This window comes from Hibiscus syriacus, unplaced genomic scaffold (assembly GCF_006381635.1).
Source record: "Hibiscus syriacus cultivar Baekdansim isolate YM2019G1 unplaced genomic scaffold, ASM638163v2 tig00111388_pilon, whole genome shotgun sequence".
Classification (NCBI taxonomy): domain Eukaryota; kingdom Viridiplantae; phylum Streptophyta; class Magnoliopsida; order Malvales; family Malvaceae; genus Hibiscus; species Hibiscus syriacus.
Genome location: NW_024063076.1, coordinates 1133019 through 1160536, shown reverse-complemented (window position 1 = coordinate 1160536; position 27518 = coordinate 1133019). Strand labels below are relative to the sequence as shown.

Genomic DNA, 27518 nt, shown 5'->3' with positions numbered 1-27518 from the left:
ATAGAGTTATATGAGAACCAAATCATGCATTTGTGTGAAGAATATTTAAATTTTTTTCCTAAAGATCATTTTGGGTCTGATCAACATAAGAAGAAGAAGAACCAAACCGACACAACAAACGACCTATTGAGAGGAATGAAATAATAATTATGATAATAATAATAATAATAATAATAATAATAATAATAATAATAATAATAATAATAATAATAATAATGTCAAAATTGAGAGGGGCATGCTTCATTTGGGAGATACTTAAAGTCACAACTGTATATGTTGTGCATAGTATGCAAGCTATAACAATCATCAGCGTATGAATATGGTTCGACATTCACATGTATACATGCAAAAACCGCGTGAGTACATGGGTTTCTAAAGGCTTGAAATCGACCACAATCACACCATCTTCTATTAAGATTACCAGTGCAGGTGGTAGAATTCTCACCCCAATGTGGTCGAACAAGTGCTTGGACAACATAATCAAAATCGAGTCTGGTGAAATTATGAACATACATTGATGTTGCATGTGTTTGATTTATGTTCTTTGCTTTCTCCATATTTGGAGCCCAATTTCTACTTTCGTTAATCATTGCCTCTACTTGGGCACCTTTGTCTGCCCATACTTTACCCAATCTGAAGTAAATCTTCTAAACAATACTTTCTACCAAAAGATGTAGTCCCTTTAAACACTGAATTGATACATTCATCAAGATTGGTTGTCATATGACTGTAATGTTGACCATGATCATTATATGCATGTGACCATCTTTCCTAAGATATTTAAGCTACAAACTTATAAACCTCTTCTCCATATTTCTTAAGATTTTCTAGTTTTGAAGTTCGATTATAGTAAAGTATATCCTTGAGAAAAATAGATTTAAGTATAATAATAAATAAAAAAACATAAATAAAGGAAAATAAAAGAATAAGTTACCCATGTTGATCATCTCTTTCTTGATCTCTTATTCTTAAACCTCGTTATAGCATTGGATGCAATATGACGTATGCAATATGCCAGAAATGCATAGGGAGGCAACCACATGCTTCCCGGTCTATCAATCGTGGCCAATAACTCAGGTGAACGATTTAGGATCATACAAACCCCATCTCGTGTGACAACATGGGAATTCAAGTTTGACATAAAGAAATTATACTTTTCCTCAGACTTATTTTTAACAATGGAAAAGGTAATGGGGAAAATGTTTCTGTCATATCTTGTGCAATAGGTATCATCAGGACATGTTTGTATACCACATAGAGAAGTGTCATCCACTTGAACCATTTGTTTGTAGTAACGAAAACCTTCGATGGATGACTTGAAAGCCCAAAACAAGCCTCCAAAAACTCTCTTCCCTAGGATAACATGTCCATCAAACGTGGTCACGTGATAAATAAAAGAACGAACAATGGTTTTTGGGATGAAAAATTCTATTGCGTGCAATAGATGTGGGAGCTCATTGTATGACTGATCTGAATCACTGTATAATAGTGTCATAACTTTCATTTTCTCCATCCATGACTTGTAATAAGACGGAATGTAACCAATGCATTCCAGATTGATGTCATTATCATTGAAATTGGAATCATTGGATTTTTCTCCACCAAAAGCTTGACGTATGCATATATGACATCAGAATCTAAGTGTTTTGTGGTCTTGTGTCAAAGAGCTCAACGTACAACTATGCTGGTTGTAGAACATTGTCACTTGCCACAACATTTTTCGTTGTAGGTATGAGACACATATCCTCCACTTACAATTGACATTGTTGTTTGTACATTTGAAAAATTGATGTTGAGGAAGTAGGAATACATGTAGTTTTAGTGTATATATCAATCATTTGATTATTTGAAGATTGATGCAAACCAACCATAAAAGCTATATCGTCATCATCATCAACCTAGATTCCTCCATATTTGAGCAGAGTCTTTGAAATTATGTGTCGATAACTCAAACATGAAACATGGGATCTAAGTTTTCTTTCAATTTTCTGCTTCATTTGGCAATGCAATACATCTATAGGGAACATCATATTTACGAGCCTATGTGACATAAACACAACACCGTCACCAGTTTGGATAACTTGGTCATTTGAGTGGACCACTGTGAAAAATTTGTTAGCCATGCCTTGAAAAAGGTTTTTGGTTATTCAATGCTTTCGTACAAAGTAGAAGTTTTATGAAAATTAACATGAAGTAAGTCAATTTAAAAGAAAAACAAGTTATCATCAATAACCATTCAATTCAGTGAGAGAAATAATTCACCATGGCAGAAACTTTTCAGTGCCCAATTAATCAATATCAGCAACTTTTTCAGTAATATATCAAATCATTTCAGCAAACTTTTCAGTGGTGATATATCACTTCATATCAAGAAAACATGCATTTCTTATAGGCAAAATAATGCACCATGGAAGAAACTTTTCATAAACCTATTAATATGTGTGATGTTAAAGCTAAAATACTCATTTTAAGCAAAAAATCTAAAACAATTCAGTCTTTCACTTCCCAAGCTTGACTATTCGCGCAACTGTTTTTTATGATTGCAAAACTTTAACCATGTGTTTCAAAAAAAAAATCAACTAGACGAGTTGAAGTTCAATATATAAACAAGGGTTCAACTCGGAAGCAGTAGAAGAATATTTTCATTATATCATAAATTGCCACTATCATGCACGAGGTTTCATCTAAGCGATGATATTGACCTTACTAGTTTGATTGAGACATACTTCTATCATTCTTTGTCTAATGTCGATTTGTTTGTAGAGTTCGCTGATCTCAACCTTGCTCGTACAGTTGAGGATGTTGTTTGCAACTCGAATTTTCTACCAACTCAGACAAATGATGAAGAAACAAACATAGATGATGGAGACCTAGAAGCACGGTTCCAATTTGTATGTGAACGACAACAAGAAAAAGCATGGAAAATTGAAAAACTTAATACTACTTCTAACGAGTCTACTGATTATGAAGATTAAAACATCATAATGAATACTACTATGTTTATGATTTTATTTACTATTTAAGGTGTACGTAAGGTTAGTTCTATTTACGTCCTTAACGTAATATATTAAATTTTTTATTTTTTCTTCTTAATGTAATGTTCACGGTTCGTTGTTTTTCTCTCCTTATTGTAATGGTTAATGGTTAAAGTTAATGTTTATAGTTCGTTGTTCTTTCAAACAAAATCTATTACAATCTGCTTAACTTTTCAGTCATATATCAGTATGACCGTTGGAACTCATCATATTAAGAAGATAAAAACAATTGATTATTATTTTAAAGCAACTTGCCATCTTGTGGAGACGAGTTTCGTAGAAATTAATTAAATAAAAAAAAACGAAATATAATAATAATATCTTTCGAAACTCATCACCTCGAAATGACAAATTCTCTATGTACTATAGAAAATATCGTAGATATCAAAATAAAATTTTGACAGCCCTATATCCCAAAATTTATTTCCTCACTGTCTTGTTGGGGGAAAAACCCGTTTCTTGAGCAGCATGTGGCTGTGTGTTGCATTGACCGGGCGAAAACAAAATCAATTGTAATTGTGATGGGAAGAAATCTCTTCACAAGGCCAAGATTGGGAAACAAGTTATAACCTCGGCCATTGTTGCGATTCTTGTTTCTGGGGTCGTATTCGTGAAGCAACTTGATTTCCGGGCTGCTTAGGAAATATTTCATTACTTAAACTCAATTACTCCACTGCGTGTAATCAAATAAATTCCTTATATATCTATTCTTTTTGTTTCACATACAAATTAATTTTATAAATTATCAATTGATTTAAAAAAATTATAAGAACTCAAAACTTGTATATGTACAAGATCTATTAATTATTGGATAATCAAGAATACTTATATATCTCTTTTTAAATTCCGAATGGCAATATCTATCTTAAAAATATAATACTAATCACCTTAATAAAAAAAAAAAGTCGCATCTTGTGTAAAATCCAAACGACATAAACAACAAATAACTGGAATAGTATTAAATTAATTAATAAATCAAAGAATTGTGTAAAAATAATAAATTAATTCATCAGTATTCTATACACGTGTCAATACAGCTTCTTCGAAAGCGGAATTAATTTTCTGAAATGATCCTTCACCTGATCCTTTGAAATCTCTGCCGTTGGATTCTCCGGCAGTGACGCAAACACTTTGCTCCATCCGATCCTCTCGTATTTCGCAGCGTACTGTTTCACTTTCTGCTCGTGCTTGATCACCCAATCGTCGCCGAGGAGGAAATTCAGATTCGATTGACGGACTTTTCCGACGACGTATTGGAGATTATTTGCTAAGAACAAATAAGAAAGCGCCACGTCTTTATACATTGCGGCATTCCCGTCGAGTTTACATAGCATGACTATGACAAGCCAGGCAAACCGGACGGAAATCGGTGTTGAAATGCTTCCCTCTTTGTCCGGACTGCCGAAGTAAGATTCCGGTAATGCAGATGGAATCGTGAAAGGCCGATCTGCGAAAATATCGGAGAGGATCCCGCTGTAATCAGCGAGGAAAGATATGTAATTCATTACATAGCGTGTGAGTGGGTGGACCCCACCGCATGGAACCGTCGTTTTGGTTGTATCCTTTAGAATCGCCGTTTCGAAGTCCGTGAACATCGTTCTAACGGCGTCACCGAGCTTAATCAAGGAGTTGACGGCCGTTGATCGTACGGTTGAGGTTGATTCGAAGTTGAATATCGATTCAATCTCGGGCCAAAGATCGGAAACCGCTTCGTATAAATCCAAGAGACGGAACATTTTCTCGGGCATTTTCTTGCACTTGGCTACATTTTCCGGGAAACCAAACAAAGCCAAGGCTCCTTTCGAAATCTCTGTGAAACAGATTCCCTGACGGGAGCCGAAATGGAGAACACTTGATCGCAGAGGATTTTCTCTCCAAAAAACAGCGTTTTAACCGCCATTTTAACAGCGCTTAACCAAGCCTTGATTTTAACCTCCAGAACCTCCCATTCCATCTTCTGAATCTGCTGCAAACTAAGCCCCCGTTCAACTCCGACATGATAAAGAGCTTCGTCGACGATGGATTTCCGAACAGTTTTATAAATTTTGGTACACTCCTTGGCGTACCCAGCTGATATCATTGCTTCCGCGATGTCCCTCAAATCCACCATAGCAGCTAACGACACTCGCTTCACTTCAGGTATGGACTCGTTCTCGTCCCTCGACTCGTTTTCAAATCATCTTCTTCGAAATCCGAAAAGCTAGACCTCGAAGCAGATGGTCTCGTAGATGAGTGGGCCGAAACGGATTCCGGGTCAAGATAAGCCCGGTTGGACTTCAAATCTGGTAAAACTCTCTCTCGAGCCTTTTCATGGTAGTTTGCATCAGTATCTGAGCTCGCCCGAGTTTATCCGAACTGGGGTGGTGTAAAGCCAAGTATTGCATGGCTTTTTGCAATCCCTTAATGGAAACCAGATATTGTCTGGCTTCCTCCTTGTCGGAGAACAGAGAAGCAACATCGATTTCCCATTTGGTAATGACAGACTCGGCAAGTTCAATGTTTTCCTCCATTAATGACTCAGAGAAGGTATGGTGGAGTGGGAATGGAGGAGGATTCATCCTCGTAGGAGATGGGGATTTGGAGAAGATGGCGCTTGTTCCTTTTCTTGGCATTTACAGAGCAGCTGAGAATGGAGTTTGGATATATAATGAATAATGAGACGAAGAAAGAAGTGAAATTTGTATGTTTTTTGTTTCGGCTCGGCAAGTGATGTGGTGAGCGGAACGGGTTGTTTGGGGCTTTATATGGAGAAATGGTAAAGAGTCCACGCGGTGGAATTCAATTGGAAAAGTCAAAATGTAGGGTTTGTTGAGATTACGTGAGGCGCTGACAATGACCAATTAATTCCTTTGGTCAAATTATTGATTATTGTAAGAGAATCGTTGAAATCAGCCAATAGTCTCAACACTAGGGCTCTTCTTGCTTTTTATGGGACGACCTGCTCCTCCTTAAACCAAGGTGTTTAAATGAATAAAGCATCCATCTATTTCACAATAATTTATATAACATTAGATTATTAAATTAAATAAATATGTATGAATAATGTTTTTATATTATTTAATAAATATACGAACACGAATAAAATGTATATGATTCGTTGATATTCACGAACAAGTCAATTTATTGACTCGTTTACTTACTTCATTTAATAAATATACAAACTCCAATAAATGTGTGCATGATTCATTTATGTTCACGAATAATTAGTTTATTGACTCGCTTTTCGACTCGTTTACTTAGTTCTTTTTATCTTTTATTCCTTGTGTGCATGGTAATTTTATTGACTAGTTTACGTTGGGGTTTTGCAGCCATTTATGCAGCAGAGAGACAAATCCATGTTGAAATGATATGGAGTAATATAATAAATAGAACAGTTTCAACAATCAACATTGGTGAGCTCATAAGAGTCTAAGAAATTCATATTTGATATCTTAAGCATGGGCGGAACCAAGGGACTCTTGGTCCCGTCAATTATATTTTTAATTATTAATTAATATAAAAAATATATATTTTTAGAAAAATAAATAAAGAAAATTTTATCACGACCCTCAATTAAAAAAATTGTATTCATAGAAAATAAAAAATTATTTTAACCCCACTATAATAGATTTCTAATTCCACCCCTGAACTTAAAAACAATACTCTCTTTATATCTTTGAAATTACTTAACGTGTTCTATAATTTTATTGTTGAATTAACGTTGAACTTCATAATTTTATAAGGTATCTCATAGTTGGTGTATAAATAAAAATTATACTTGATATGTGTATTAAATAGGTAGAATATTCCTTTTGCCTCTTAATTTTATCGTTATCTTAATTCTTAAATTTTTGTTACATTTTTTTACTCTAAATTTCCTATTTTTTTTTCAACTTTGACTTAAATGTGATGGAATAAAATTATAAAACAACAATACTAAATTCACGTCAAATACTGTCATTTTCTCCACAGCAGTAAAATTTTGAGAAAATCAAATTAAATATTAATGTATTCTTATTAAAAATATTGATATTAATATTTTTTTCCAAATTTTAATGTATTTTTAATTATTAATAAATAAAAATATAAAATAATTGACATCAATATTTTTAATGAAGACAAAATAACTTATTTGACAGAGTTCGAGAGCAAAAAGATACAATACAAATTTAAGAGTTAAAATAACTAAATTGATAAAGTTGAAGGGTTAAAAAATCATTCTACCTTTTAAACATTAACCATAAAAACTAAAAAGACGTTCTCTGAAAACATTTCAGGGTGTAGTTAAATATGATTAAAAAAACATAATACGAATTTTATTGAAGTTTTTGGAGAAAAAGGAAATTAATTAATTAGATAAAATTGTTTGACATGACCAGTACTAGAGAGATTTATTAGCTTAAATGATATTCGTAATCAAACAGACGACGACAGTGAGTCAATCTTCATGACAAGGATAAACAACGTTAATTTCTTTCATTAAGTGATACGTGTCATAATAGTTTTGAAATTTATTTTTTTAAATATTAAAAAATTTTTATATTTATAAAAAAATACTAATTTCTCTTAGATTATAAAAAAGTCACAAAATCCCTAAATCCTAAACCTTCATCGCTGCCCTTTCCGACAGCAAACATTGTTCGTCATTGTAGTCCGTGACATCCTCCTAGTCATACGCCACTATAGTTATCGTCGATTGACTCAGAATCGCTTGGGATAGCGATTTTCATCCTAGGGTTTGTGAGGTATAAAACGTTGATTCACAGTCTATCAATTACAATTTCGTAGAGGTTCTGGTCACCAAGGGGAAGTGAGATCGAGTGGAGCTTCGTTGATGGCAAAGGGCGATGACCAATGTACATTTAGGGATCGAAATGAATGTTCTCAAAGTTTTGGGGTTATTTCAAGATTTTTATTTTTTAATATATAATTGTAGTTTTTAAATTTTAAATAAAACTTTTAAAATTATTAGATTAAGACATGTTTCATTTAACAGAAGAAATTAACATCGTTGATGGTTCGGACACCTAAAATGGTAACGTTTGTAACTTTAGGCACCAAGATGAGTTAAAAAAATACTTTAGACACATATTCGTGAAAAGTGATTTAATTTAGACACTTATTTTATATTTAAACCTATCTTTAAATAGACTCAGGAGTAACTGTGATAATAGTTTTTTTTTAAATTAATTATTATATATTTTAAATATTTTTCTAAAATTGTATAAATTTAATTTTTTTTAAAAATCCACCTCGTAATATAAAATTATATGTCAGTGTAGATTCTCTCATGCCATATGAATGTGTTTACAGTTAATTTCCATCGGAATTTTATGAGCAATTAAGCCGTAAATAATTGCTTGTTTAGGTTTAGGGAGTGCTGAATAGTCTTGCCCGTCTAGTTCTGTTGATAGAGTGCAAGGCTCTTAACCTTGTGGTCGTGGGATCGAGTCCTACTAAGGACAATTTATAACGGAGGTCTTCCACGGAAGCTGCTATCAACCTGATGTTGGGGACAACCTACTACACTACCTCCCTCTTACCCCATTACATATGAGAATAGAGTCAACTAATTGAATAGTCTTTGTGAATCGATCTATTACGCGGTGTTTGGCCTCCTCCTACACTATTTTCGGTGGCTTCTAATTGAAAGTGTTCATATTTAATTTATGTTTGTTTAAATTTTTAATATTGTATTCATATTCGATTATATGTTCGTCAACATGTTCATTTAACCACAAACATATTTGATTATATGTTCGCCACCATGTTCGTTTAACATTCACGAACATATTCATCAATATATTAAAAAAATTTGATTAAATTATGCCATTAATATTTAAGGTCCTTAGGCTTCATTGTTTGAATCCCATGGTTCACTTCGTGTTCAATTTAATCCTTACTTTCACCAATATTTAAATTGTAAAAAATAAAAGAAAAAAAGAGAACGTAATAACGAGTTGATAAACGAGATGAGTTTATTCGTGAATATAACAAGTTGAATATAGTGTGGCAGAGAAGTTTTTTCCTTCTATAAATGATGTAAACAATAAATAATTTAAAATATATAACAATAGATTACAATCTTTAATAATAGATAATTTCACCATTAGTTAAGCTTGATTTATTTAAGGGCTGCGTTTGGATACGAAAACGATCTAATTTATCAGTATTTAATAACGTCGTTAAAATTTAATTATGAAATGGGATAATGGATTCAGACTTTCAGAAACCTGAACCAGATAATGGGTTTTCGCCATGAATGCGTAAGGTGGATTAGGGGAACAAAACAATAGCATATTATAAATGAAAAAAAAGGCTCCACCAACTCTATTTTAAGTTCCAATAATTCATAGTCTGAGAAAAATGAAGAAAATGAGAATTAAACAACAAAAAGTTTAAACAATATATCATTGACTAGGCATTTAGGATCCTATAGAAGAAGGTATCTCTCATCATGAAAATTTCAAGCTCGCAACTCAATGGCATACTTCCGAGATAATGAAAATTTCAAGCTCACACCTTAATGGCATACTTCCACATTGGAAAGTACATGTCCCTCTTCTTCTCCCTCTCTGTTTTCAACGATTGCTGCATACCACAAAATGCAAGAGCTCAGTGTCAAAAGTAACAAAAACGAACCATCCTAGTTTACGGGCCAACAGGATTACATATAGAGCAGAAAATTCAATATACAGACGCTTATGAAACGCAAACAAGTCGACCAAAGCATTAAACATAAGCTGGAGGCTAGATAGGCAAAACAGCTTTCCATTTCAAATTTTCAACAAGTAGATAATATTGAACATAGCATCATCTATGTGGTCTTCTGCTTATACTATTTCAGTTTCAACTCAAAAACCCTTAGTGGGTTTAATGATTTCATCAGCTTGATCGAGATTGCAAAAGAGGTTAACTATCCAAAACTGATTTTGTCACATCAAGGAGCAGAAATCACTGATTTTCTTCGGATACTAGCAACCACCATGGGCAAACTTCAATATTAGTATGGAAGTTAAGAATATATCCTATAAGGCAGCTTCACATCCCTGACCTATTGCTCTACATGTCCCAACCATAAACAAAACTATGAAACAAACTTTAGAGAAAATTAACATGTAACTCCAACCAATCTCCATGGGAAAAGAAAGCATCTCTTAGGACAAATACCAGCCAAATAGAAAAAAATCGACATATAGTGCCAATGGGAAAATGAAACAACTTGAGAAGAAGTTAAGGCTAGAAAAGTTAGCAGCACTTGTGAGAAGGCCTCAAGAGAAGCAAGCTAAATTAACAGCCTTGGGAACATCTCAGAATATCAAAGCTTTTATCTTGATAGTCAACATAGTGCAAATCAAGATTATTTCACTATCATACATATTCATACATACAAGACTACTTAAAACAAAAGAATCTGGAAATGCCAATAAATTAAATAATAAAGAGTTATCAAATTAGAACAAAAGGTAATGGAATACGGCCATAGCTACCTGGTGCTTGGTAAGGCGGCGGCGAATAGCTCTGATCTTCTTGGGGCGGAGATCAAGAGGCAAAAACTTCTTCTTCTTATAGGCTTCCCTCAATGCAGCCTTCTGCTTCTGGGATATCACTGTCAACACTTGTGCAATCGATAGCCTCACCACCTTACTAAAAAACCAACACCAAAAACATTAAAATAAATGAAAAATGACCAAGTAAAAGAAGGAAAAGGGAATAGAGTTACATTTTGGAGAGCTTGTTGGGGGCACCACCAGTGACCTTGGCTACACGAAGTAGAGAAAGTTCAGCTTTTAAGTCCTTGAGCTGGCTCAAAAGCTCTTTCTTTGATTTGTTCCTTAGCTCGTGTACCTTAATCCTTGCTATAAACAACCACACACAAAAAAAAGGTTAAAAAGAAGCGATTAACATAACTTTCATCAAACAATTGATATAAGTAAGTCGGAAACTAAACAAAAATGGGGTTTCCATTAGTATCATCGTCATTACCCTTTTTCTGTCTTTGCGGTGAAGAAGGCCCGGTAAGTGCAGATTTGAGTATCTTTCGCGGTTTTAGACTTCAGTAGTAGTTTGTAAACAAAACCCTTATTGGGTAAAGCGGGTGTTTCATTGTTTTGGGCTCTGACATGTGTTTTGATCTTATGGAAGGCCAATCTAATGTTCAACAGAGTTGGACGAGCATGAATTGTTTTGTTCGTGGGTTCATTTTCTTTGCAATAACAAGCTCCGACATTTTATTTTATTGTGGATCGAGGTATGAGTTTACATGAATATACTAATTTTTCCAATGTATATTTGATAAACTTCAAGACAAAAAGAATTAGAGTGACATAGTTTGTTATGCCTTCATTGATTATATTCTGCCTCTAAATCTATAATGAAAAAAGAAGAGTTGATTTTGGGTATGCATTTAAAATTGAATGATTTTATAAGTTCCGTTAAGAACATTGTTTGATTTTACTTTTATATGGATCAATTGGATTAAATATGTGTTAAACTTTTTGTACAATTTTATTAAAAGTGTGATTTTGATCTATGTTGTTGCCTAGCCGATAAAGTAAGAATAAAAAAGAGACTGTAGTAGCTTGGCAATGTTGACATGAACTGCCAAAACTAGCATGTCTTTACTCATCTATTGTATCCGTGAACCATCATTATTGAGTATTGAAATCAAAAGAAGTTGATCCTTTGTTCTGTGAAATTCACATAATTGTAGCTTTGACAGATGTTTTAGCAGCGTTATGTAGGTTAGAGTAACCCATGAGAAAGCTTTTTGATAATCAAGATTCAAGAAGCTGTATTTTGTGGCCATGGGGTGGGAAAAAACATCTTTTTTCCGTATTATATTTATTCATATGTAGAGCAGCTGAACGGATATGTTTTAGTTAGTTGATGCTTGCAGTTTGCAAAGGCAACAAGTAGGAGATGGATGATGGAACTCGACTCATTGTGTTGTAAAATGGACCCTTTGACATACAAATCCAAGAATCTACAAAGCTTGGATGATTTTCAGATATCAATCTTTGTTTTGACCTCAAAAATGATGATTTTTGGTTCATCTCAAGAGCTATATAGCCTAGGAAATATACCTATGAATGCTTGAATGCCATGCTTTCTAAATCTATAGCCTCCCATGATGCTAGTAGTGGTACTAATCATATCATACAAAGTTGAATACATTAGAATAATGTCTAAAGTTAATCACCATCTTTGAAGGTCCATAATTTAATCACATAATTTTCCACAATATGATTAAAAAACACTTTCAAGTGGGACCTAACTGCTGCTTAAAAGAAGATTAAATTGGCCTCAAATCTATTAGTTTTGGTTAGCCTTGAAACTTGTATCTTCTCCAAAAATGAAAAGAATGGACTTCTTCTGTTCTTCTCAAGCTTCAACAGCCATCTGCTCTAGCCTGGATCATCGTTCCATGGTCCACTCTGGCCATCGGCCTATCGACCGTCAACGTTCTAAGCCTTATGCACCTTGTTCATCGGAATTTCCTATGTTTCCAAGGCTGCCTCACCGTGAAAAGAGTAGAAAGAGCTCTGTTAAACCAAGTGATGTAAGTCGAAAAAGTTCAGCTGATATCCATGATCTTAGGAGCCTTCCTGGTTCCTCTAGATATCTTCTAAGCAACACACCTTTTATCGATTGGTTATCGGACTCCGATCGTGTCTCACCATCAGTTCCAGGCTTCCAGCTCAGCCTACAAAGAAAAACCATGTAAGCTCCGACGATTCTCCCGCTTTAAAATCATCTTCATCCGCGGAGTCCCATCACCAGGTTAGTCTTCACTCTCTGTTCATTTCCTGTGTCTTGTTAAGGGACTTAAAATCTCTTGATTATTGCTAGCAGGTAGTGGTTTTGAGGGTGTCAATCCATTGCAAAGGATGTGAAGGGAAAGTAAGAAAAAAATCTCAAAAATGGAAGGTGAGTTTTCAACAGAGAGAAAATTTGTCACATTCATTAATTATTCAAAGCAAGAAACACTAACATGGTTAGTGATATGCAGGAGTGAGATCCTTCAGTATAGATTTCGCACAAAGAAAGTGACAGTAATCGGTGATGAAACACCCTCGAGTGTGCTAGCAAGCGTTTCCAGGGACAAGAATGCACAGCTCTGGCCATCTGCAACACCAGCATCGCCTCCATCTTCTCCAATGGCCCAACCCTCTTTGCTGATAAAAAATAAAAAACACTAAGTTTTTTTCCCCTTCTTTTTCTTTAAACTAATCAAATATAAGCTTTTCTGGGGAATGTTGTCAGAAGTTGGAACAATAGATTTTGTTTTTTCAAAAGAGACATTTGATAAAAATGATGTTTGGTGCTCTTGTGCTTTCTGATCATCTTGGACCGAGCAAAATGGAATCATCACAAAGTATACCTTTTGTCTGAATCTAAAAACCCTGAAGCTGTGTTATTAATTACAATGTTCAATAGTTTCCATAATGAAGGGTGATGGAATTTTTGCTGACAAAAAGCTTGCATCATTGTGATTCAATATCAGATTAGGAGCCTTTTTGTATATGGAGAGAGACTGGAAAAATAACATAATTTGGGTTGAGTTGCTCGCGTGAACTGGTACTGCAATGATAAGTGCGGCTATCATTTTTCTGAATGTTGGGAAAATATTGTGCAAATTAAAGCAGATGATACATCATACTTTTGGTTGCAAGTTCATCTCCAAAGAGTGGGGCTAACTTCTATGTAATGTTGTTTTCTCTTTCTTTTTCGCCTTCTCCTTTTTCTTTCTTCTTGTTTGGATAACCTATTTTTTTTACTTGTTTAATATATATTTTTTAAAATTATAAAATAAATTTATGTTTCTTAAACCAATCCATTACTTTTGAAAGAGAATGGAGACATTTTTCAGTTGAAAGTGGGGAAATTTTCATTTTACTTACCACATTGATGATTTGAATAATGTTTGGTCTTTAGATTTGGATTTTGTATATCCTCTAAGGTACTTTGGTTTATGGAATATAAGATTACTTTTGGAAATAAATTTATCGGACTTGATACATTATCGGGAATATTATATTAATACTCTCGTTCAAAATTTAATGTTGATTTTTGATTTTTTTTAAGTTTAGGTACTAAAACGAGAAAAAGCTGATGATTTAAGTACTAAACATTAGATATGATTTTTGAAAAAAAATTTAAAAGTTTAGAGACAAACTATTAGGTACTAAATGCGTAGTTTACCCTTATACTAAAGATGATTTGATTTTGAACCCTTATCAAGTACATGAAAATCATAACATTCGACTCAATTATAGGAATTGAAGGTATATTTTCTTTTAACAGGTCATAAGATCATATTCTAAATTTAAAAAAAAAAATAAAAACTTTTTACAAACTGATCAGAATTGTACAAATTTTGCATAGGAAGAAAGAGTTCCACTACGTAATTTGAAAGAAAACAAAACTCTTCAAAAGAAGACAAAAAATAAAAAGGCGAAATGGGCTTATGTCAAACTCATTAAAGAACACAATTCCAAAGTCCATTGTTCAACTCATTCATGTCCACGAAGCTAAAATGGTCGAAGAGGGCATGAATTAGGCAAAGCACAAGGGTTTTATCTGGCAAGTTCAATGGATGGTAGCAGTCCTACAACAGCATTTACCGCCCTTTCGATTTAATAATCATTACAACAAGACAAAAATCACAGAAACATTAAGCCACGCCCTTTCGATTCTAGTTGGTGGCAGGACACATTATTCTTCTAGCATTTTCAAACCATGGCTGATGCATGTCATCTACTCCATATGACAAAGGAGATCATCAATCACGTAATCTTCAAGTAATATCATGAAAATCTAAAACCATTCATTAATATCATATCATTCGCTGACATAAACCCAAAGAAAAAAATCGTTTATTCACACTAAACATCATATCCTCTATCCCTAACAAGCATTTATTTGGAGGGGAAAAACTAAAACAAGCACAGAGCTCAAGAGATTCGTTCTTCATTTTGGTGGAGGGAAGAAGATGGCATCATTACTTCTCTTAGACCTGAAAAGCCTCTCCGTCTCAGCCGGAACCTTGAAAGCAGCCTGCAGAACTTCAGGGGAGATGGCCTTCCATGCCCCAATGCTCCCAGCCAAGTGAGTGAATACAGGGCTGCAAAGTCAAATCATAATTCACAATTAGAACATCTTAAAAGTAAAGATTTGAATTCCATACTCGAGACCGAGTGACTTACTTGGGAGTTGTGATGATTGAGAACCATGACAGACCATCTGGATCAGCAATCTTTGAAACAACAAAGAACCTTGGCACAATCAACAGGTTACCTGCCTTCACAACAGTTTCCAGGACCCTTTTGCCATCGACCCCCACAACTTGGAGACGACCACTGCCCTTCACAATATACGTAACCTGCAAGGCTGAATCACAGGAAAAGCCAGGGGAACACATTGCATTACCTTCGAGCCTAACAAGATCGGCACCCATCCCAACCTGACCAACCAATGGTAGGTTTTTAGTGTTCAACAACACCACATTGCCAGCATTCTTAATATCAGTATCTAGTGGAGCTTCCTCGCAGTTTAAAGCCATTCCTTTCCGGTGATCTGGTTTTGGTTCAGGCATCTTAACATTGGCATCCAGCTTGACAATGCCTTTGCCTTGTTGGTTGCCAATAAGGGCCTTAGCGGTGTCATCATCAATGTCCCAAGCTCTCTTCACAAAGTCGGTTGTGAAACCGGTAAAGATGCTATTGGCACCAGTCAAGAAAAAATCAGTAAACAAACCGGCTTTGTGGCCCTTAGAGGTATCTCCCATAAAAAGAACAACCAACTCAGTGTCATCTTTATTATACCACCAGGTGATAACACCAAACGGAAGAGCAATTGCATCACCCTTCTTAATTGCAATAACCTTCTCCTCAGATTCAGGAAGAATGATTCCAGCAATACCAGCTCCTACATCCAGAGATCAAACATTGTGAAAAAAAATTACAATTCAACTTATTGAAAATTGATATTTCGATCAAAACCTATCTAAGCTAAGCTACGTCAAGAAAACAATTCAGGAAAAGAAATCACATGCAGTGATTGATCAACAACTCATCCTTGGCCCAATAAAAGAAAGGGGTTGATTTGGATACAGAACCAGTGCTCTTTCTTACAGTAAAAGATGGGTCTTTAATCTGATAGATAAAAGCAACGCAGAAAATAACAAAACAGATGAAGATTACAGAAAGTTAGATATTTTGGTAAATAGAAAAATCAAAACAAAACCAGATTTTCTTTTTTTAGAATAAAATCAAGTCCATCACCGTCACAAACACAAAAAGAAATTGATCGATGCGAAGCTCGTATCATGTTACAATGATCAACACAAAAACCACATCAGAAAATATTTTAAACATATAACAAATCTGATCATGTTTCATAAGATCAAACAAAAATAGAAGAATGCAAAAAAAAAAAAACCCAGAAAGAGAGGAATCTGTAAAGGTAATACCTTGGAGGACATAAGCAACCTTCGAAGCGTCAGAATAACGTGGAAGGGCAAAGCCATTCTTCTCAAGAGCCAACTTGGCTGCACCAATGTTACCTTCACGCAACATGGGGAGTTCATTGGGGCACCAAGCATAGTAGCTTCCACCATCCTCACCGTACACTTTCTTTGCCAGTTTTGGAGAAAGATCTAGCTCCATCTTTTCTATTCACAAATGAAAAATAAAATCAAGTAGTGAAATGGTCACTGAAGTTGTGAGTATTTGAGGGGAGATGGAAGGATATTTATAGCCTGGAGAAATTGAAGTATTTGCATCTATCTTAATTGTTTAGATTTAAAATTTCATATATTTTAAACTTCTAAAACAAATCAATCTTTTGAGCTCTTCAGGACTTTAAAAACAAACAATAATTCAAAAAATCAATTACCTTAATATCAATTATCTTGGATCTTACTAATAATTATATAAATAAATTTTGATTAAAAATAATACGTACATTACAAATTTACTTATCTTAATTAATTCAATTTTTTTTATTAATGTACATAACAGTTAATTATTTAGTGAAGACTTTATAAACAATTATATATCTTCACTGATTCAATATTTTAGTAAAATAATAACAGAATAGATTATTTAGGATCAAATGTAGGAAGATAATCAACTATCTTTATAACTTTTTGGATTCTTATTCTCTAATATTATAATATATTTGTTGGAGAGAATAAGAATTTGTTAGTCAATCAAATCAAATATATTTTAGAAAAATATTGAATATCACTTTTCTGTTCATTTTTTCTCATTCATCCATGTACTGATATTTTTCATATTTTCACATGTTATATATATATTTTTATTATTTGTTTTTCAATTTTCTCATTTAGTTTTTTTTTATTTAAACCATTTATATTTCTTCATTAGTCGTCAATGATTTTTTATTTCATTTTTATCGAAGTTTAAATCTAAAGTTATATATTTTAAACTTTTAAAACAAACCAAAATGAAAAATAAAAAGCAAATTGTACTCGATGTTAGTTTTTGCAACGAATATTTTACTTTTTCTTTCTAAATGAGACGAAATAAATCGTGAGTTACTTGATATCGACTAGGTCAAACTTGATAAGTGCTCGACTTGAATATACTCGATTCGAGCTCTTAATGAGCCGAAACGAGTTACTTGATACTCGAATCAAAAAGCCCGCGAGCAACTCAAAAATATTAAAATTTAAAATTAAATTATTAATAATATTAACATTTTCGTGTTGATTTTTTTAACAAAAATGCAGTATAAGGTTCTCATGTATTTAAGATTTAGGTTCGATTTTAAGTTTGAGTTTGAATCGAGTTAAGTTTAAGATTTTTTTTTTCATTTCAAGCTTTTTCGAGCTTTTACAATTTTCAATTCATAATTTCGAGTTCAAATCAAGCTTAAAAATTTTAGGCTCGCGAGTTTTCAAGTAAAGCTCAATTTTAAATTTTTCGAGTCAAGTCGAGCTCGACTCTGCTCATTTACAGTCATACATAGAATTGTATAATAATACTTTTAACTCTTCGATTTTATACACTCTATTAATTTGATTTTAATTCGAAATAATCTAATAAATTTGATCATTCATATTTATAAATTACCATTTCTTAGATGACAAGGGGTTGACTACACAATTTCAAGTTAATTTTTTTCGTATTTTTAATAAATTTGATGTGAATAGGAGATAATATCTTTTTAAATAATCTTAACCTTTTTGACAATAAACATTCATATCTCTATATATATGGTGTCCAAATTTACGATCTTAAGATAAAACAATAATCTCTTAATCTGAACTTTCAACTTTCAAAATACCTTAAATCAACGTATTGATCGAAGACTTTAACATTCCTTTACAAATTGAGACTTCCATCAGACCTTCTTTATCTAACACAAAATAAATCAAATATTCAAAATTAAATCATCATCTAAAACAATATTCAATATAAATATTAAATCCCTAAAAAAATTATTAGATGAGATTTATTTTAGGGGCTGTTTGGTTCGGGGAATGTGGATTCCATTCACATTCCCCCGTTTGGTTGGTCGGGAATCTCATTCCCGTTAATATTTTATTACCAATAATTGATTTTTTTGGGTATATTACTGGGAATGTCATTACCCCTTCCCTTAGATATTGTTTGATTACCGGCGTTTTGGACTAAAATGACATTAATTTTTTTTTAAAAAAAATATTATTCTTTTGTCATTGAATAATAAAAATTCTACGAAGGTTAAATTATAAATTTATCCTTAAACTATTTTAGATTTACAAATAAAAAGTCTATAATTAAAATTTTATATGAAGTTCAGGGGTTAAAATAAAATTTTACCCTTTCATTAAACATTTTTATATTTTCAATTTTGTAAAAAAAAAATTATATAAATTTTATGAATTTAAATTTTTTAAAGAAAATATATAAATATTTTCCAAGTTGTTAAAAAACAAATATATAATAAGGACAATTTGGTCAAATATACATTCCAATAATCTTTTATTCCTTTAACCAAACACGGTAATCTTACATTCCTGCTAAACCAACCAAACACAAAATACAACATTTCCAGTAATCTTATTCCCTGATAATCTTTTATTCTCACTGGTAATCTTACATTTCATGAACCAAGCGCACCCTTAGGGTTTTATTTACCCTTGATGATGATGAAATAGTTCGTGTTAGACGACAAAAAAATATTTGGGCTTCTCAAATACTCCCTATGTTTAATGTGATGTTTGAATCTCTAAATTAGGGTTAATCTAATGTTTATATATGTAGGATTTGGGAAAGCTTTCAACAATGGTGGCATGTTAATTTGGAGAAGATGAATAAATGCTTTCCTTTTCACACTTAAACAAAACGACATGAACAAGGAAACTCCTTCAATTCGGTTTATTAATTTCTTTAATTAATTATATAAAATAAATTTGGAGAAAATTATAAGGAAATGACACCTTATTCATCACAGTCCACTACCAAAATAAAGGGGATAATTGAAATCAACCTCTTACCTCATAAATCTCAATCCCAAAATCAAGAACTTTCTCTAAGTTTCAACTTTTGAAAACTACTTAAAAGATAATTGAAAATAAATGGTTATGAAATCATTATTATGCATTTATTCGGTTTAGGTTAACTCAAATTAGATATAATTCGAATTTAGTTCGAGTCTCTAGTAAATTAGGTGGAGTCAAGTATGTTGGAAAAAATTCCATAATTTTAAAGCTTTGAATGAGAAATTGATTCAAACGTTGTTGAGGAAAATGTGGAATCAATTGTTGGTTCATAGATGTGAAGACGATCACGATGCGAGTAACATGAATATTCGAACTAGTCGGGTTCTTTGTGGGCTTACGAAAATTTTAACCCGAATGTGAAATATTTTTCCTCAAATAAAGCATATCTTTTCAAAATTTATTTTGGAATTAAAATGATACATATTAGAAGGTTCCTTTAATCAAAACAATAATTTTAGAAATTGTTTGGTTGTTTGATTCTCATTAATGTTTCATTAGGTCAAAACTTTCCAATTGTTCAAAATGTGAAATCCCTATAAATACCGTGTAAACCTATTAGGTTAAACATGATTAAAAACAACTAAAAACAATTCAATTGTGAATTTATTTTACACCATTTTGATTATTTAATGGAATAATTTTTTTTCATGTTATTAATTGTTTTTTTATTCATGTACACGAACTATGCGACGAGATCCTGTCGTGAAATTAAATGTTATTTATCGTGACTTTGTGAATCAATTATTTAAATAAGATTTTATTTTTATTTTGTCGTTTCGGATTGTTATACTTCTAACAAAATATTATATTGAATTTTTATAGATAGAGGAAAATACCAAATTTACTTTATATAGGATCGATCAATTTTCAAATCAAGTAATATTTAAATTTCTTAACTTTATATTGGATCGGTCGGTTTTCAAATCAAGTCTATATAAAATTGTTTAACATTTTGAGTTCAACATTGTCAATAAGACCTCAATGTAATTGGATTTGATATGTAAAATAATTGAGTGTGAATATTTGACTTAATTTGTAGATGTATGTCACTTTAAAAGAGAATTCTATATGAAACTGGTGTTTCATATGTTAATTTGTATTTATAAAATTTGTATTTACAAAAGGGGAAATTATTTAATTTAAAAGTTTCTCTAAAGTCTAATATCTAAGTGATGACTACTAAATAAATTATATTCAAATAATAAAATTAGAATCAAATTTATTAAATTATCTTCTCAATGATTCGGCAATCTCATATCCGAGAAATGTAGCTTGGCTGTTGCGGCTCAAGTTTTTAGTCTGTGGTTCGCTGCTCTGAAATTCAGAGGGTGTCGACATTGCAGATGTTATCCGACTATCTAAAATTAATATCCCTAAAACACATTTATTCGGCAAAAAATAAAACCAGCACAAAGCTTAAGAGATTCGTTCTTCATTTTGGTGGAGGGAAGAAGATGGCATCATTACTTCTCTTAGACCTGAAAAGCTTCTCCGTCTCAGCCGGCACCTTGAAAGCAGCCTGCAGAACTTCGGGGGAGATAGCCTTCCATGCCCCAATGCTCCCAGCCAAGTGAGTGAATACAGGGCTGCAAATTCAAATCATAATTCACAATTACAACATCTTAAAAGTAATGGATTTTAACTCCGATAACGAGTGGCTTACTTGGGGGTGGTGATGATCGAGAACCATGACAAACCATCTGGATCAGCAATCTTTGAAACAACAAAGAACCTTGGCACAATCAACAGGTTACCTGCCTTCACAACAGTTTCCAGGACCCTTTTGCCATCGACCCCACAACTTGGAGACGACCACTGCCCTTCACAATATACGTAACCTGCAAGGCTGAATCACAGGAAAAGCCAGGGGAACACATTGCATTACCTTCTAGCCTAACAAGATCGGCACCCATCCCAACCTGACCAACCAATGGTAGGTTTTTAGTGTTCAACAACACCACATTGCCAGCATTCTTAATATCAGTATCTAATGGAGCTTCCTCGCAGTTCAAGGCCATTCCATTACGGTGATCCGGCTTTGGTTCAGGCATCTTAACACTGGCATCTAGCTTGACAATACCTTTGCCTTGTTGGTTGCCAATAAGGGCCTTAGCGGTGTCATCATCAATGTCCCAAGCTCTCTTCACAAAGTCATTGTGAAACCGGTAAAGACGCCGTTGGCGCCAGTAAAAAAGAAATCAGTAAATTGGCCAGCTTTGTGGCCTTTAGAGGTATCTCCCATAAAGAGACTACCAACTCAGTATCGTCCTTATTATACCACCAGGCGATAACACCAAAAGGGAGAGCAATTGCATCACCCTTCTTGATTGCAATAACCTTCTCCTCAGATTCAGGGAGAATAATTCCAGCAATACCAGCTCCTACATCACAAGTTCAAACATCGAGAAAAAAATATAAAATTCAGCTTATTGAAAATTAATATTTAAATCAAAGCTAAACTATGTCAAGAATACAATTCCGAGAAAGAAAGCACATGCAGTGATTGATTGATCAAACAGCAATTCATCTTTGGCACATTAAAAGAAAAGGATTGATTTGGGTGCAGAACCAGTGCTCTTTTATCACATGACAAGATGGGTCTTTTTCGTGATTGACAAAAGCAACACAGGAAAGAACAAAACGATTATAAAAAAAGAAAAAAAAAACTAGATATTTTGGTAAATAAAAACCCCCAAAACCAGAATTTGTTTGGAAAAAATAAAGTCCATCTCTTTCACAAACACAAATAAATTGAAATTTGCAGCAAACTCCCAACGTAATAAAAGATATTATGATAACAGAGTAATATATGAAAAGAATCCAGATCATATTACAGTGAACAACATAAACCTTGAGAATTTTTTAAGCATATAAAAAAAACTCTGATCATGTATCATAAAATCAAACAAAAAATAAAAGATTGCAAGGAAAGGAATAAAAAGTGCCACCATCTGTATGAACAAAACCGAAAAAGAACGGTAAAAAAGAGAGGAATATGTAAAGATAATACCTTGAAGGACATAAGCAACCTTGGAGGCGTCAGAGTAACGTGGAAGGGCGAAGCCATTCTTTTCAAGGGCCAACTTAGCTGCACCGATGTTGCCTTCACGAAGCATGGGTAGTTCATTGGGGCACCAAGCATAGTAGCTTCCACCATCATCACCGTACACTTTCTTAGCCAACTTCGGGGAAAGATCTAGTTCCATCTTCTCTACTCACTAATGAAATTAACCCAAAATCCCTTAGACCAAAACAAAGAAAAACGAAATCAAGTAGAGAGAATTACTGAAGTGGTGAATAATGAGCGGAGATAGAAGGATATTTATAGCCTGGAGAAATTTTAAGTATTTGTATTTAGCTTAATTGTTTGTTTAGATTTAAAATTTTATATATTTTAAACTTTTTAACAAATTCTTCTTCTGTTATTCTTAACAAACACGGCTCTGCATTTGACAAATATTAAATACTACTATCAATTATCTTGGATTTTATTAATAATTATATAGATTTTGATTAAAAATAATATCGACATTAAAAATTTAATTACCTTAATTAATTCGATTTTTTTTTAATGATAAAGAGATCAGACGCCTAACTAGGTAGGTCTGTAAGTACAGTAGGGGGCCGTCAGAGTTGCGTTGCAGCAAGTGTTGAACAAAATTCAGGGCGAGGGAGTGATAAACCAGATCAAAATGGTCCGGGGGGGCCATGGCATCAGCAGAAAAGTTTGCTTCTCGATAGGTCCAAGTAAAATCAAGCTCCCAACTTCGTAGCTTGGAGATGGCTCGAACAAGAGAAAGCTGACAGGAGAGAGCATTAGGACCGTTGATGATAGTTATGGCTTTCTGGCAATCTGATCGGATTTGAATTAATCTGTAGCCAAGGTCCAAGGCAAGACAAAGACCATCATGAATGACCCATAGTTATGCTTGTAAAGCATTTGAAAAACCAATGGTGCGATTGAAGCCACCTAGCCAATGTCCAGAGCTATCACGCAAGAGGCCACCGATGGTAGCTATCATCGTTCCTGAGCATAAAGCGCCATCTGTGTTAAGAGTTATCCACTGAAATGGTGGGGGAGTCCAGCTGATGAGAGCTTGTTGTCGAGGGAGGCTGCCTGTACATCAAGCGAATTCCTGCAAGTGCTATAATGCTTTCCCCAGAGTAAGCTATGATGGATAACATTTGAAGAATAGAAGGAACTCGTTTAAAAAATACAGCTATTCCTAGTTTTCCAAATATGCCAGTAAATAGAAGCAAAGATTAAATTCCAGTGGATGTCAGAGACAGACCAGGTTGCGGTTGTGTTGATGTTTTGCAAAATCCAATCATGAAGCTCAACAGTAAAGAAAACCGGAAGTGACGCTTGTGGAGAAACATGGTTCCAAACATCGTGGGCAAAGCTGTAGTCTCTTAGAATATGCAGAATTGTTTAATTAGAGGTTTGACAAATTGTGCAGATGGCCGAATTGGATAAGGTTCTTCGAAAACGCTCAACATTTGTTAGGAGCTTCTCCTTGAAGGCCAACCACATGAACAAACAGAATCTTTGAGGGAAGGGAGAATGCCAAATTGTTTTCCAGGAGTTTTTTCACAGGCGTTGCCAATTGAGAAATTATTGTGCCAACGCCAATTACAAGGGTCTTTAGGATCACCGATAATAGGACAACGAATGCTAGCAAAGTGAGGCAAAACATCTACAGGAAATAAAGAAGATAACAGAGTATAATTCCAAGAACTTGTATTAGTCGTGAGATCTTCAAAGCGGGGGTAGAGCTGATATGTTGAGGGATCAATTACATGATCCCGTAAGGGACCTAGATGAGGAATCCATATATCCTCCCAAGGATTAATAGCAAAACCATCTCCAATAGACCAAGCCATATGAGCACAAAATTCCTCCCAAAATTTTGAAAGATATTTCCATAAAGTAGAGTTATTGGAATGTTGAATAGAACAGGGCAGCAAATCAATAATTTTATATTTTTGTCGAAGCAGTTGAATCCAGAAGGAGCTAGTGTTATTGATTAGAGCAACACCCATCTTCATGAGAAAAGATTTGTTGTATTCATATATGTGGCAAAGACCAAGGCCGCTCTATCAAGCGGTTGACAAACTGATTCCCAGTTTATGAGCGAATCTTCGGGGCCAATTGGGTAGAGCCCCATACAGAGTTGCGAATACGTTTCTCATATATGGGCAGAGCTGTTTGCATAAAATAAACAGGGATGGCTTCCAAAACAGACTTGGCGAGTGTGATTCGACCCGCAAGAGAGAGAGGGATTGGGCAGCCTAACCTGTCAAGCGAGAACACATCTTGTCTAAGATGATATCAAAGTCAGAACATCGAACACGCTGGTGAATAACCGGAATTCCAAGGTATTTACCAAGAGCATCAACTATATTAAACCCCAAAAAAATAGCAATTGAGCCACGGTTCTTCTCATTAGTGTTAGGAGAAAAATAAATCTGTGTTTTTTTTGCTTGTTAACACTATGACCCGAATAATTTCCAAACTCTGTTAGCATGGAATTAATGATACGAGCATTGTCCATGTCGGCACGTGCATACAAGATAAGATCGTCCGTAAAAAATAAATGTGAAAGCGGAGTGCCTTGCTTGACAAAACGAAAAGGAGACCAAGAATTGAGACTAATAGCATTTGAGATAGAATGGCCAAGTATTTCCATAGAGAGGACAAAGAGATACGGGAATAAAGGATCCACTTGTCGAATCCCCCGTTGTGGCCGAAAGGTTTCATAGAAATTCTCGTTCCATTGAATTTTTAAGGTAGATCCTATTGGGATTTTTTGAAGCTCGAATCGACAACCGGAATGGTTTGCAAAGAGGAGCCGGAACGGTTTTGTGTTTAGGGAGTAAGGAGATTGAAAGATAGGGAATTGCACAACGATTTATAGTGGTTCGACTTTCTCAACCAAAGTCTACGTCCACTACCTTAGCTGCTCACCAAGGATTTTCTAACAAATTCACTAATTTGTTTTTTCTTTTGAGGACAAAGAGATAACCTTACAACTCCCTAGTTTTTCTGGGCTGAACTAAAACCTTTCCCCTTTACAAAAGGATACAAAATGTCAACAAGAAAACCTATCTAAGGTAGGTGTTTACAAGAATTAAGCTCACAAGAACAAAATATTTACAAGAGAAAGATGAAATAAGAATGAAAAAATCTTCTCTTGTGTTTGATTGCTTGGATAATTGTTCTCTTGTTTCTTCAAGTGTCCTTAGCTTGTATTTATAGCTTGAAATGTGTTTGAAGTCGTATATAGTCGTTGAAGATGTTTTGGAGCCGTTTGAGGATGAGAATCAATTAATAAAATAGCTTGGAGCGTGGGGGAATCGGTTCCTGCAGTGTAAAATTCAAATATTTCGACCGTTACATAAGGGAAATGAGTACCCTCTGGACATTATGTTTTCTCTCGGAGCCAAAAACCTGGGGGGGAATCTGTTCCCGGGGAATCGGTACCCCCTGAGGGGAATGTGGTTTTTCTTGAAGCCCTTTAAAAATAAAATATTTTTGGCTCGATTAAAGCTCGAAATACTTTGTAAAATTTGTTTAAAAAGATATTTTAAGATTAAAATATAATCTTACACTTGAGTAAGGATTGAATTTGACATTTAAAAAACTTGGAGTAATATTTTGATATTCGAATAATTTAATCGAATATATAATTTAAAATTTAATATAAAATATTAAAATTCATTAACACTTAATTTATTATATCGAAACATCAAAATGTTTTCAACAATCTTCCCCTTTTTGATATAACAAAACATTTTAGTAATTTTAAGATTTTCTAATTTAAAATCATTTTTGAAATCAAGTTTAAAAAATTACTCCCCCTTACTCTAACACTTCTTCCACTTTTTGTTAAATAAAAAATAATTCAATCTTTGAAGTTCAAAATAACTTTGGAGAGTAAGTAGTAAATTTGACATTTTAAAAATCATTTAAAAAATCAAAGCTCCCCTCAATAAATGCATTCCAAATAAAAGTATGCTTTTAGGATCTTGACACTTAAACAAAATTGAATTTCAACAAAGAATAACAAACATGTTAGTAGAACATGAAATTCAATGTATCAAAGTCTAAAATACTTTATGCAATACCTATTGTTGAATTATGCATAAAGTTTTCCAAAAAAAATATTATGCATTTGAAAAAATTTGATATCAATTGTTAGAGAAATATCATTTTCATTTAAACCACATGCATAAACATTCAAATTTAGGTCAAAAATTTAAAATTTGTAAAATCAAAGTATTTGAAAAGTTAATATCAATTGTTAGAGATATATCATTTGCATTTAAAACCAATTTGACCAAAATTTTATTATGATGAAATAAAAATTCTTAAAAATTAATATATCTTTAAAATGCTCATCATAATCATCTTTTCAACATACATGAGATTAAAACAATGATGCATAATCATTTAAAACCAAAACTCATGCATGCTTAAAATCAAATGAGCAACCAAATAACCAAAATTAAAAGTATTAAGCTTAGAGGTTACCCATTCCTTTTTCATATGTGGCTAGAGCATCTTGAATATCACCATTTTCATCACCATTGCTCTCACACGCCTACAAGAGACATTTAAGTAGATTCTGGTATCCAAATTACTTTGGATCCTTGGACGTTAGTTTCAGTACTCCTTGTTCCTTTCGGAACCCATATTTGCCTAATTTTAAAATGTTTTCCTTTCTTCAAATGACAAGTATGTTCCATATGACCATAATAATGACAATGTGAGCATTTTGCCATATTTAAACATAATAGGTTGTTTTTAGAAATTAATTCTTTTTTCTTTTATTAAGCTTTCAAGCTTAACTCCTAACTCAAAATTTCTTTTTCTAAATCATTTATTTTGATTTTGAAAGCTCTAAATTATTTTTCAAAATTTCATTTTGATTTTTAAAATCAACTTTTTCTTTCAAAATCAAATTATCTTTAATTTTGAGTTTTGA

The 27518-nt window shown here is 33.5% G+C and overlaps 2 protein-coding genes and 3 pseudogenes across 2 annotated transcripts; 1 reads left to right on the top strand and 4 right to left on the bottom strand.

Annotated features, from left to right (window-relative positions):
* Positions 1–4052: 4052 nt before the first annotated feature.
* LOC120159972 lies at positions 4053–5648 on the bottom strand (annotated as a pseudogene).
* A 3862-nt stretch (positions 5649–9510) lies between these two features.
* LOC120159971 (60S ribosomal protein L35-like) lies at positions 9511–10895 on the bottom strand (the record flags this gene model as incomplete). Its single annotated transcript, XM_039170450.1, has 3 exons — positions 9511–9605; positions 10505–10661; positions 10738–10895. Coding segments are annotated over 3 exons (390 nt in total), but the record flags the coding sequence as incomplete, so codon positions are not given.
* Positions 10896–12344: 1449 nt separating this feature from the next.
* Positions 12345–13367, top strand: LOC120160013 (annotated as a pseudogene).
* A 1567-nt stretch (positions 13368–14934) lies between these two features.
* LOC120159944 (glutelin type-D 1-like) lies at positions 14935–16728 on the bottom strand. Its single transcript, XM_039170435.1, has 3 exons — positions 16489–16728; positions 15224–15944; positions 14935–15141 (listed from the first exon to the last, which is right to left on the bottom strand). The coding sequence occupies exons 1-3, from the start codon at positions 16682–16684 to the stop codon at positions 14988–14990; spliced, it is 1071 nt and encodes a 356-aa protein (XP_039026366.1). The 5' UTR covers positions 16685–16728; the 3' UTR covers positions 14935–14987.
* A 4219-nt stretch (positions 16729–20947) lies between these two features.
* Positions 20948–26628, bottom strand: LOC120159943 (annotated as a pseudogene).
* Between the last annotated feature and the right edge of the window lie 890 nt (positions 26629–27518).

Coding starts and splice junctions, on each gene's coding strand:
- LOC120159944 (XM_039170435.1), bottom strand. CDS start 16,684: ATGGAGCTAGATCTTTCTCCAAAACTGGCAAAGAAAGTGTACGGTGAG. Junction 15,945..16,488: donor GGTTGCTTATGTCCTCCAAG/GTATTACCTTTA, acceptor CTCTGGATGTAG/GAGCTGGTATTGCTGGAATC. Junction 15,142..15,223: donor TCAATCATCACAACTCCCAA/GTAAGTCACTCG, acceptor TTGACTTTGCAG/CCCTGTATTCACTCACTTGG.